This window comes from Ambystoma mexicanum, chromosome 2p (genome assembly GCF_040938575.1).
Source record: "Ambystoma mexicanum isolate Mex_15411 chromosome 2p, UKY_AmexF1_1, whole genome shotgun sequence".
Lineage (NCBI taxonomy): Eukaryota > Metazoa > Chordata > Amphibia > Caudata > Ambystomatidae > Ambystoma > Ambystoma mexicanum.
In genome coordinates this window covers 1,025,460,896-1,025,474,134 of record NC_090923.1, presented here as the reverse complement: position 1 = coordinate 1,025,474,134, position 13,239 = coordinate 1,025,460,896, and the positions used below count along the sequence as shown (strand labels likewise).

Sequence of the window (13,239 nt, the reverse complement as noted above, 5' to 3'; positions counted from 1 at the left end):
TTTGAATGGATTGCTGAACTCTTCCTCCTCTGCTTCCTTTAAGAAATATCATTTGAGCATGCAAAGCATTTTGAATTCTTTATGTATCGATAGACGATGTTTACCAGCGCTCTGCGTTTGCTAAAAAGAAGCTCTTTGAACAGGTTTGGAGGTGTACAATAGAAAGCATATCAACATACAAAATGTACAAAAAGAGTACGGTGCCTTTCTTAAACAACACACACCCCGCTTTGACCATGTAGTTCGATTTCCATGTAACCATACGCGTCAAGCGTATATTCGGTATAGATTGAATCTATACCATACTAGAGAGAGAACTGCTAATTGGTCAAATCACGGTGAGCCAAAGGTAATTAAATGTCGATTCCCTCTTTGTAAAGAGCCGATTGAATCTATGAAACATCTTATTCTTGAATGTCCACATTTTAAAGTAATGAGGACCAACCGGCTCTCAAAATTTGTGAATATTGACTTTGAGGATTGTATGCAATTTCTTTGGGCAGGTATGATGCTAGGCACGCATAAACCTTTGATATTTGAATTAGTTAGCTTGTGTAAATATATTGAAAAAGAGTTGCTTAAATTTTAAGTATTAAGAGGAAACAAAATGTTTGACAAGATATCCTCTTCTCTTAAATTTCTTAAAATTCTTAGTCTGTAAATTTGTTTTAGATTATGCTGTAAATTTGTATGATGTATATGCAAATATTTTATGGTCTTATATTTCTTTTGCAATTTGTTTTGTAAAGGTTCTACAATCTTTTTTTGTAAATGAACCAAACACAAATAAAAAAAAAAACTGCTGTTTTCTTCGTAACAGGAGATACATGGGGTTTTCCAGAGATATGAGCATTTATGCCTGTCAGAAAGGATGTACGTGGATCAGGAAGCCCTAGACTTATTGGAGTTGGTTAAAATGCCCAGAATGGGCGGGGAGGAAAGGGATGGTCTGAACATGCCCATAGAGGAGGGTGAGATTCTGGGGGCAATTAAATTGATGCAGGGCAACAAAGCGCCGGGTAGCAATGGTCTCCCGGTTCAGTTTTATAAGACTTTTGCAGATGTCTTAGTCCCTCAGCTGAAGCGATTCTACGACGACGCACTACAGAAGAGATTGCTCCCGGAATCAATGAGAGAAGCGGTGCTATTTCTTTGTTAAACATAGGTACGACAATACTGGGGAAGGTGATGGCAAATAGGCTGGCGAAAGTGTCCCCAGCGCTGATTCACCAGGATCAATGTGGGTTTGTAGGGGTTCAGGACACCGGGTTCAACCTATGCAGAGTTCACCACGTCATGGACTTGGTCAAACACTTGCGCAGGGAACTAGCCCTGGTGGCAATTGACACGGTCAAAGCGTTTGATTCTTTGGCATGGCTATGGCTATTCACGGTGCTAAAGGCATGTGGCTTGGCCAAAGTGGTGATGAAGTGGCTGAGGATGATGTATAACTCTCCTACGGCCAAGGTTAAAACAGGGGGATGGGTCTCACAAAGGTGGTGTTTGGAAAGAGGTACACGCCAGGGATGCCCGGTCTCACCTATTATATTCGCGCTAGCATTGGAACCACTGGCAAGATACTTTCAGTCATACCTTGTAGAAACCGGCATCCAGGCAAGGGGGGTGACGCATAGTATCTCTCTTTACGCAACCGACGTGCTGCTCTTTGTGGATAACCCAGTAGAAAACATCCTGGTGATCCTGGAGGTACTAGGAAAGGTCCGCAAACTGTCAGGGTTTCAGGTGAACAAAGACAAATCACTGATTTTCCCATTGGCGGGCCTGATGGACAGGAGGGGGCGGGAAGTGATCTTGGGCGGGGAACTTTGCTGGGAATGAGAATCCTTTAAGTACCTGGGGATTCAAACTTACCATGAGGTAGAGGAGACATTCATCCATCCGTAACACCAGAAGGGCTCTCTCACGGATAGGGGAAGAGGTGACATTTTTGAAGAAGTTACCAGTATCTCTAATGGGTAGAGTTGCTCTATGTAAAATTGTGGTCCTCCCACGTCTTCTATATTATTTCACAATTATCCCGTACATGGTGAAGAAGGTATTTTTTTGGACGCTGCACAAAATGCTGGGGGGACTATTGTGGAACACTGGGCGGATCAGAGTAGCCATGCGGACATTGCGCCGCACGAGAGGGGAAGGGGGACTCAATATGCCCGATTTTGAGTTCTACTTTATAGCGGCGCAGTTGCAGTCGACGGCGCTGTGGCGGACTGGACCAGAAGGGGAACTGTCAGGCCTATTGAGGGAGATGCAGCCGATGACGCAGGGAGTAGAGTTATGTAGAGTTATTGTGGGGGCCCATAGGGGGTAGAGGGGATACAGTGGTCTTTAAGGCGTTTAGGGAGGTGTGGGCTAAATCACTGAAGAAGAAGCAGATGGCACAACCATACATCAGATGATTACCAATTGAGTTCGACTCCACCATCAGGGCGGCGCTGCTCAGCGTGGACCTCCAAGGTGCTAATGGACAGAGGGTGCACTACAGTGGGGGATCTATTCAGAGATGGTCGGCTGCAGAAGTTTGAGGAATGGAGGCAAACGTATCGAATAGCGAAAGGTCACTTTCTCACATACGCCAGGGTGGTCAAACGAATGGCGAAACTATGGGGCAGCATTCCGGAAGAGCCGGAGGAGCACATAGTCATCCAGATGATATTGGGACTAAGCAAAGGCATGGGTAGAGTATCACAAGTGTACAGAGTGCTACAGGAAGTCGGGGGAGATGGGGGAATTAGCAATTTAAGGACAAATGGGAAAGGGACTCAGGGGCATTGATCCCGGAAGAGCAGTGGGCCCGAATGTGGGAGGAGGTCAGGAAAGTTTCTAGGAATGTGCAGTTCCAGCTCACCCAATTCTATTATTTGCACAGAGTGTATCTGACACCGAAAAGGCTACATGCAATAGATCATAAGGTGTACCACATGCTTGCAGGTGATGCAGAGAGGATCATGCTAGATTCTGGCACATGGTCTGGAGTTGCGCAGTGGTAGCGAAATACTGGGGGGAGGTGGTACGCAGAGTGAATGGCTTACTCGGGGGCAAATATGAATGCTCCTGTGAGGTGTCTGTTAGGACTTTTGCCGGGAGCAAGGACGTATAAAGCCTATAATAAAATTGCAAGGTTCCTCTTCATACTGGCTAAGAGGCGGATTGTGTTGGATTGGAAGAAGGGATCCGGTCCGTCGCTGCGCCTGTGGATGCAAGAGGTCCGGCAATGGGGTTTGGCGGAGAACCAACATAGAGAACCAGAAGGGGAAAATGCGTTGGTGATGAACTGGGGCCAGCTGCTGAATGAGCTAGCAAATACACAAGATCTGAGGCCGCCTTAATGCACATAGGGCCGTAAGCACGGGTGGGTGAGTAAAAAAGATAGCTAGGCAGGGTGGGAAGGGGGAGGGTCCTTCACCTACATCGGTATGGGGAAAAGATGGGGAGCCTCGGGGAGCAACTGGATAGAACGGCACCTGGATTTTGGGGGAGTAATGGCACTTTTAACGGACATGGTCGCAGGATCCTCAGTGGAGGGGCATACTAGAGTGATTGTGAGACCCAGGTCACTACGCAGGGGTGGAGGAAAATTGTGGTACCTCAATGATTGCGCTGGGACGCAATAGGCTGCATCCTAGCCGAAAGAAATCGGACAGCAAGACCGTCAGTGGCATAGGCTTGGTCCAAAAATCCGCCAAAAAGTAAGTCGAGAAAGATGTGGCAACTCAGTGATGGGTGTGGAGGGAATGATATGCGTTGTGGGTCTCATTGTTCTGTTCTCTCCCATACCCCTTGTTCTGTATACAAGTTGTTTATGGTTGCAAAATAACAATAAAAAAAACCTTCACAGATCGGGCTTCTCCCTCAATTTCAAGAAATCCCATACGACACATTCCCAACAGCTCCAGTACACTGAGGCTGTATTAGACACAACCTTGGGAAAGTGCTCGTCGCCCAAGGTGAGGGCTCGAGACATTCTACAGATGGTAAAGAAATTCTGGAGTACCCAGAGTCTTCCAGCCTTCGATTTCTTGAGGTTGCTCAGCCTCATGGCATCCTGCATTTTTCTGGTGCCAGAAGCACGTCTGAGAATGAGATCCCTTCAATGGGCTCTCAGAACACAATGAACCCAATTCTCAGGGAAGTTGTCGGATCTCCTTCACATTGTGGTCCGAGTCTCACAGGATCTTCGGTGGTGGGCCTGCAAGGAAAATCTACTGAAGGGAGAACAGTTTTGGCAACCATGGCCGGAGATAACTGTAGTGACGGATGCCTCACTCACAAGCTGGGGAGCTCATGCCAATGATCTGACAGTCAGTGGTTGTTGGTCTCCATCGGAGTCCAAACTGCACATCAATCTTTTGGAGCTGAGAGCAGTCAGACTAGCTCTGAAAGCTTTTCTGCCATCTGTACGGGGGAAGAATGTCCTGATAATGACGGACAACACAGTGGCCATGCATTACCTCAAAATGAGAGGAGGCGTAGGGTCACTACCAATGTGCAGAGATTCAATGCGGCTCTGGTACTGGGCAATTCAAGAAGGAATCTCCCTGGTGCCAGTTCACCTGGCTGGAGAGGAGAACACGTCGTGGATGCTCTGAGCAGGCAGAGTGCAGTCTACCACGAGTGGGATCTAGCTCAGGAAGTCCTTCAAGAGATCTTCGGCCTTTGGAAAACCCCTGAAGTGGGTCTGTTCGCGATCAGTGCCAACCCGGAGTGCGAGCGTTACTGCTGAAGGGAATTTCACCCGAGAGGAGCTCTAGGAAACAGGTTTGTGGTGGATTGGGAATTTCCCCTGCTGTATGTGTTTCCTCCAGTCCCCGTCATTTCTCAAGTTCTCAAGCGGTTAAGACGGTTCAACACCCACATGATCCTCATTGTTCCGAATTGGGCCAGGAGACCGTGGTACCCGGACCTTCTAGACATGTCGATCTGTCCTCTGATACGTCTTCCACAAAGGGAGGATCTTCTCTCGCAAGAGGAAAGTTGGTTTCTCCATCCAATCCAGAGCTCAGAACTCTCAACCTTCACGCGTGGTTTCTGAAAGGTTGAGCTATAAGGATTGGGACCTCCCGGATGACATGATGGAGATGTTGCTTTCGGCCAGGCGGCCATCAACTAAGTCTCTGTACAGTTGCCTTTGGAATACATTTTGCGACTGGTGCAGAGACAAGAATGTTAATCCTTTTCAGTGTTTCGATCCGGGATGGTCTATCCTTTTTGTTTTCCTTAGCCCACAAGGGTCTTCAAATGGGAACCATTAAAGGTTACCTGGCAGCGCTCTCTATCATTAAGCGCTCATCCGAGGAATGCTCTTATTTCAAGATCCCACTGGTTACTTAGTTTCTAAAGGGGTTCCCGAATGTGTTCCCGCCATTGCCTTTTCAGGTTCCGGTTTGGGACCTTAATTTGGTCTTAAAGTTTCTGATGGGTGCTCCATTTGAACCATTCCACTTATGTCCATGGAGGCTGTTGACCTTTAAGACTATACTAATGGTTGCTGTTAGATCTGCACGTAGAGTGAGCGAGTTGCAGGCACTTTCTTCCAAGCCACCCTTTACTATATTCCATAAGGACAGGCTGGTGTTGAGGGCAAGGCCCTCGCTCCTACCTAAGGTAGTTTCAAACTTTCATTTAAGTCTGAAAACTGTGCTACCAAACTTCTATCCTCCTCTGCATCCTACCAAGGAAGAAGAAAGGCTCCATAGGTTGGACCCTAAGAGTGCTTTAAGCTTTTAAATTTCCAGAATGTCCAAAATGAGAGTGGACGACCAGCTCTTTGTGAGGTATACGGGACACAGGCTAGGCCAGGCTGTTTCTAAACAGACCTTGTCTAGGTGGATCATCCTCACTATTTCTGAATGCTATAGATTGGCGGGCAAGGACCCTCCTGAGGGCTAGCATGCTCATTCCACCAGAGGAATGGCCATTTCGACAGCCCTCCAATGGAGTGTCCCTATTAAAAACATCTGTGATGCTGCAACATGGTCATCAGTACACACATTGACTAAGCATTATTCCCTCGATACTGCCCATGCTCAGGATGTTACTTTTGGTAAGGCAGTACTTTACTCTGCCCTTTGAAATAAATATCTAAAATTCTTCACCCTCCTCCAATCGTGGATACTGCTTTGGGAGTCTGTCAAAGATGAGGAATACGCTGGAGGACACAATCCATTCGAAGAACAAGTTACTTACCCCTGGTAACGTTCCTTCGACTGGATGTTCCCCCAACATATTCCTTATTGCCCTCCCAACCTACCCCTCAGTAGAATTTCCCATGCTATTGCAGCTTTCGTTCCAACAAGGCTGAGTACGGTCAGGCCCGCTTTATGGGCATCTCTGCTACACGAGGAGGGAAAAACAGAACTGAGGCAACGGGCGCCGTGCATGCTACTTATAACATCCGATGACGTCCCCCTCGACGGAGGCCTTTGAGGGACATCGACTAGATGCCATCGACACAGGGCACCCTCTGCCGAATACCTTTTGAAACAGCCTAAACTGGAAACACTACATGTCAAAGATGAGGAATACGTTGGAGGAACATCCAGTCGAAAGAGCATTACCAGGGGTAAGTAACTTGTTTGTCTGCTTGGCGGATGCACATAATGCTGCAAACTTGATTTCAACATGTCTTGTGGCAGTACCAACACCGGCCCCTGTGTTACGGCACATTTTCGGAGTACTGCATGATGATTCACTCGTACAGGATTCGGATCCCAGGGACTCTTTTTCTGTGTATGAGTTCTGCAAATTCTGCCCTGACACCGATCGTAAATGGAGGAACATGACGCATATTGTCACCTACGACATTGATGCTGCTGGTGTTTGCTATGTTATGACGTGTGAGCCTCAGCATATTGTCAAATGTCGCCAACTTGACTTGAATGATGATCGCAGGAGTACTGATTTTGAAAACGACCTGTGTTCATGATCTGTGAAGGCGTGGGTAGATATTTCTAATACGATGTTGTGTAATTTTACTATTTTGACTACCAGTCATTTAAGCCATGTGAAACTTCCACAGGCTGGTTATTCTCCTGTGGCAACTTCACATATTCTTATATTCCTGCTAACATTTCTGCCGGTCCTTGGCTCTGACACGCCTCAGCTTAATGATGATTGCTTTGCAGCCTGCTGTTCACCGGTCTGCGCGATCTATTCATTATACTACTTTAGCGCCTGATTGTGATTCCAATGTGCACTTGTTATCTGAAGCTGAAGTATTGGCACTCACCTTTCTTTTATTGGTATTTAGGGTTTAGCTGCTCGGGCTATAAATCCTTGATCAAACTGGCCTGCTTGGTGGTTAAAGGGCTTAATGAGACTTATCAAGCCTTAACAAAGCTGTTGTTAGATAACAAACATTTTAGAGGGGCTATTTTGCAGAACAGGGCTGCGATTGATTATTTGTTTTTGAAGCACAACTTGGGCTGCTATGCAGTGGAAGGAATGTGCTGTTTTGATTTAGATGACCGTTCCCGTTCTATTGAGAAACATATGCGCTCAGATAGCTGAGGGTTAGGTGCACTGTAGAAATAAAGAATTAAATAAATATTGGTGGGTTGAAAGACCTCATTGCTCAAGTTGTGCAAGATCAGGGCGAGAGCTGGAGTGATCAGGTATTTTCATGGATTCCAGATGCATTGTGTTACATTTTTGTTTGAATTTTTGAAGGGGTGGAGTGTAGTGCGTGTGCGAAAATTAGCTAAAACATGGGGCCGGTGCTCAGCCATTTTGGACATTCACTTCCATTACTGCAATGAAAGTCTGTTTTGTTTCTGTGGGTTCAGTAAGCAGATGTGAATTCTGCAGCGGTTGCAAGGTCATATTATGAAGCGGATGAGTTTACTGGGGAAGATAGTTGTTGTATTGTCCGCTGAAGGATGAGCCAGGAAGGGAGTCTGAGCCATGCAGGTGCAGTGATAAGGGGTGCTGGAAACGAGAGCGTGGGAGAGAAGCTGGTTTTTCCACTTCTAACTGGATTTTTCCACTCTTTCCTCCCCATGCTTGCTGTCTGTCCTTCGGCCGGAGGCAGTTTGGTAACCATGAAGGGGCTTGGATTTTTTTCCCCATAAGAGGTGAGATATTCCTAATGGAAAATCAGAGAACTAGAACCCTGGGTGATGAAGTCTTGCTGAGAGGAAGGACGCTCCGCTCCAGACCCCATTAGCACGTATGTTCTCTCTGCCTACCTGCCTTGGGACTGGGTAGTATCGTGGTGGCCAAGATGAAGTTTCCTTCTGCAACTATACTAACGGTGATGTACATTCTATGTGTTTATGTATAACCAACTATATTCTGTGTTTGAGGTGTTACTGTGTTTATTATTTGTGTGAATAAATGGCTTAACAAGAGCCATCTATATTCTAATTTTTGGTCTAAGTGTGGTTTATTGCCTCTGAGTCCAAGAATGTTTGGTCCGTGTAATAGGGTAAGTGGTTCTGAGATCATTGCACGTGTCCGAAAAGCAAAACACATGGTCATTGCCAGTCTGCGCCCTATCACACAAGGGCACCAAAGTACAGTTGCCTGGCTATTGGATTTCCAAACAAGAGGCTCAATTTTTGGAGCAGATGGAAAGAAAGACTTTGTGAGCCAACCCTCACACTGCCACTGTTTCAAAGTACACTGCCAACTATAACCAGTACACTTGTCTAGTTAAGGTTACTTACCAAAGAACTCTAGTTGAGGGGTTTTTATCGGTAGCAACCATATTTCGGAACCAGAAGATGTCCCGCAATGACCACATACATGTAAGAGTTGTATCCAGTGAGATTTGTATGAAACACACTGGGGAAAGGTAGTTATGGCATCAAGAAAATGAAGCAAAATGTTCAGGGGGGTCAAAACTTAGGTAAGAAGGGGTTTTCTACCTAGCAGCGGACACAGTCAATATTTTGTATGCATGTACATTATTCTGATTCTGTAATAACACACATTCTTGATTGCGCTTGATGACAAAAATACAGAAGCTCTAGAGAGCTTGCTGTACCAATGTAATAAAGCTTATATTTGATAATATTTTTCTCCTGACGCCGAAGATTTTAAGGAATAGCACCAGACAAAAAAACTTCAAATTTGTCTGAAGATAAAAAGTTGCGTGTGCCAGCCATTCCAGTTTGCCTGTAATCACAGTGTCTGCTGATATGTCAGCAAGGTTTTTTGTCTAAGTACTGTTCCTGGTCATACTGTTTTTCTTCCAATGAGATAAAGGTTAATGTCTGATGATGGTTTCGGGGGGGGAGGCGGACGGATATAGGTTCTAGCATTTTATTACAACATGGCTCTCTACTCGGGCCACAACCACATTAGGTTTTTGAGATAACCTCTGACCCGCTAACACACTTTAATTTTAATTCAATTGCTTCAAATGTTTTTTGGGAGGATTTCCTGAAAACCTGGAGTGGATTTGGCTATAGAGGATTGGACACTTACATATTTCCAATCATTTATGGCTGAGGCAGTGGTGGTGTAAACGTTTTTAAAAATACCTTGTTTGTGAGATTTACCCGCTGTTTTGAAGTGTGAGGGATTCGAAGGTGTCAAGGTGAATCACCCCCAGCCCTTTAAGTTTGCAAATGGCCCTCATTTTAGTATTGTGTTACTGAGTGGTGCTAAAGGCTTATGTTTGATATTTCTGGTGGATGCATGTCTGTGAAGTTAATTAAGGTGGCTGTGTATCTCAGCATAATATAAGTCTGCATCCTGTGGGTGACGGCAAGTTGGAGCTCCTCCCTAGGGAACGTTTTTGAATGAGCCTTTGGTGACCTTCGAAGGCTTAGCTTAAGCCTTGTGTTTTCCCCTTGTCTGGTTGGAAAGTGTACGAAATTCAGATTGGAATGTGTGATGGGCCCATGAGTCAAGTGGGTGTGGGTCAAACAATTGGAGAGGATGAGGTGCATTGTGTAGTCTCTGGAATGTGCTGGGGCAGGAATGATGTGGCAGCTGAGTTTTAGGGAGGGCAGGAGGGGGAATGGTGGGTGTCCTTTTGATGTGCACAGTTAATCCCTTGGGGACGGGGGTGGGGGGGGGCATAAAGTGTCCTAAGCACATATTGCATGAATGTGCCAGAGTGGTGGTTGCTGCAATTATATTAAATTCCTCTATAGGTTATTTATTAAGTCCAGGAGGAGTATGTAGATGAGATGGAACATAAGGTCATGGGTGGCTCAGTGTGTGTCAGCCAAGGGACTTTAAAATTATGTATTTCATGGTGATTGAGTGAATGTGTGTAGGCTGGTGCCCCTGGTTTTGTCTTTTGAGGCTGTGCTTCGATTTGTTGTACCCATTTAGAATTGGATAATTAACAAAGGAGTGTCTGAGTATAAAGGTCAAGAAATAAAAATGATTGTACCATAGAAAGTGAATATAGTGGAGAGGCTGCCAAATGAAAGTATGACGGAAACATGGTGTGCATGTCCCTCCGCGCAATACTATTGAAAAGAGGTTCTGGCGGGGTCCAGGGATATCACATCAATACAACTCCTGCTAGATCCATTAGTTGTGGTACTTGGCAACATGAACTTTCAAAGCTCTTACAGCATTAGTGGAACTGTGGTCGCTCTGAACTCCTCAGTGCTGCTAGAATGGCAATAGCACAAGCCTGGAAGAGACATGAAGTTCCTCAATTTGCGGTGTGATGGCGGAAAGTATGGCAAATCTGGGCTATGGAAATTTCCAGTTTACCAAAATGAGAAACGAGCTGAAACACAGTTATCTGGGAGCCATTCATTTCATTTTGTCAAAATACACTTTCAACTACAAGCCCCTCATCTTGAAACAATTTGTGTAGCCACAAGGCAACTCCACGGTAAGAGTGGCCGGGTGGCGGACACCGAGACATAACGCAGGAATTCTGTAGCTCAAGCACCAGTTTGAACCATGATTGTTGATTGACCCTGAATTTTGAAGCTAGGCAGAGAGAATGACGCTGGACATGGTAACTTAATCGTTATTAATTTACATGAGTTATATGTATTGTTGGAAAAATGTGCGAAAATTGAATAAAGCAAGTCAGGAAGAAAAAGTGAATGTAAGCATTGATTTTAGGAGTGTATCTGCTCAAAAAATTGGAGGAGAATGGTGAGTGTATAAGTCACATAAAGGTTAACTGTCTTCTTCGGTAGAAAGTGAATATATTTGTCATGTATTTTGTTTAGGAATGCATCTACTCCTCATGGAGGAGAGGCCATAGGATTGCAGGTTGATTACTGGCTGGCACAAAACATGGAGAAGAAGAAAGAAGGAGAAAAGAGAGATGCCAGCTCCAAGAACACACTCAAGAGCTCGTTCCGATCTGTGCAGGTGTCGCGACTCCCAAATATTGGAGAATCCCAGCTTTCAGGAACCATGTCCATGACTGTTGTTACGAAAGAGAAGAACAAGAAAGGTAAAGAGCTATTCATATCAACCCTGCCGTGCAGCTCCTGCTGCTAGATCATAGAGTCCCAATGAGCCAGAATCCAGCCTACTGTACTCCCTGCTGCTTTAACTCCGGGGCCCACACACTGCTCTGAAACTGCACCTCAATCTGTCCCATAGTGCTCAGTTATTCCAAGACTAAGACCCACACTAAACTATACATGAGTCTAACCTCTCTCACTTCATTGCAGGCCACACAGCTATGCCAATGTCACTCACTCTTGAGCTCTGCACCTACTGATATCCCAGCTCTATGACCCACCCATGGCTTGGCCCGTGCAGCTCAATCCTGCTTACAGCGCCCCCTGTTATCAGAGCGTTGGGACCTTACATATAGCTCTAAATATGCATCCAATTCCTGCCTAGGGAGGTCCTTGACTAGGGGTAAACGCAACTCTTTCAGTGTAACCACAGAGACTCCTGTGTCCCATCCACTTTCCTCCGTACGTCTGGGTAATTTGTCCAACAGGGACATTATTGGAGAATAGATAAGGTGCCAATGCACATTCACCACTCTCCACCCTCCAACCTGCCTTGCAAATGTGTGTGCTTCATCTGTCAGTACTTTGCTCTGCTTTGGAGGGACAGAAGCATTGGTGCATCTGTTTTTTTTTCTCCTTTGCATCATTGCTTTTTTCATGGATTTGTTTTGCTTATGTTGACTGGAAAAGACTTTAGATGGTGGTGTCTTTTTGGGGGCTTGTCCCTGATTCTTACGCTCACCACCTTTGCCTTCAATGTCTTGGGCCAAACATGGTTGCAACCTCAGACATAAACACACACCCCAGGTATTTTTTAGGTTGCAACACTAAGTAGAGTTCTTCAATTGGTCCCGCCTCAGGACTTCATGGTATTCGCTTCAACAAAGAAGGCATGTGTTTTCCTTTTTTTCTTCTTTTCACAGGATACGCTGGTTCCTTGACTCACTAACTGGGGGGAGTTTTCTGTGCTCTTTTATTTTCCACATGTTCTAAGCCCAGGCCTGGAGGATCTTCTGACCTGTATGTAGGATATGTGGGTGATTTGTAGTCTCCCAGTTTGGGCTAAGCCAATCTGCATGTAAACTTGGGCTTTTTGGGGTGTGACCTTCTGGATGTGAATTAGGCCTGTCCTCAGTAAAATCGGGATGTCTGCTGTGTGGGTTCACTGCCAGGATCACCTCCTTAGATAGGTTCCTCCTGCTTCACTCTCTCCTCGTGGCTTATTGGAATCTTTAAGGCAGAAAAGGGAACCAATATTGGGATTTTCAATATGCCTCTTCTCTTATTGCCCCTAGTACTCTGTTTTGCTATGGCATTGCATGGTGGGTTGGGAGGTGGAGAGTAGTTAGGAGACACTGTTATCATCTCTCTCTGCATGCTTGTCTTCTTTTCTCTATAGGGCCTCAAGAGTAGTCCCTTGAGTCCAGCGGTTGTCAAAATGTGGGACAAACCGTACAAATATGTTGGTGAGACCTGTGGTAGGTCAGAGAAGGCAGGCATGGAGGCATACTTCAATACCTGGCCGTGATAGGTTTTAAAAAGATTGGAAATGGCGTGGCAATGAGACGATAGTGGTGGCTATGTTGTACGGATTTCAGGCCTGACGTAAAACATAGGGTCCTCGACATGCCCTTTGAAGGGTATGTTCTTTTCAGCCATATAATTGACGATGGTGGTGGCTGGTTTCCAACCTTCACGCCAGAATTTGGAGAGATCCTTGTGTCTCGTAATCAAAGAATGTTTTCAAAAGAAAAATGTCTCTCAAAGTTCCTGTATTCAAAACAATGCCTCATACAACCATCAGATTGTTCCCCTTCTCCAGGGA

At 45.6% G+C, this 13,239-nt stretch overlaps 1 protein-coding gene across 3 annotated transcripts in view; it reads left to right on the top strand.

The window, feature by feature from the left end:
* The window catches only part of PACS1 (phosphofurin acidic cluster sorting protein 1), a 2,791,059-nt gene that overhangs the window by 2,681,593 nt on the left and 96,227 nt on the right, over positions 1-13,239 (top strand). For all 3 annotated transcript variants that reach the window (XM_069644890.1, XM_069644889.1, XM_069644887.1), the window contains one exon: positions 11,172-11,401. In XM_069644890.1, coding sequence (XP_069500991.1) covers positions 11,172-11,401 — 230 coding nt within the window. The remainder of the gene's footprint in view (positions 1-11,171; positions 11,402-13,239) is intronic.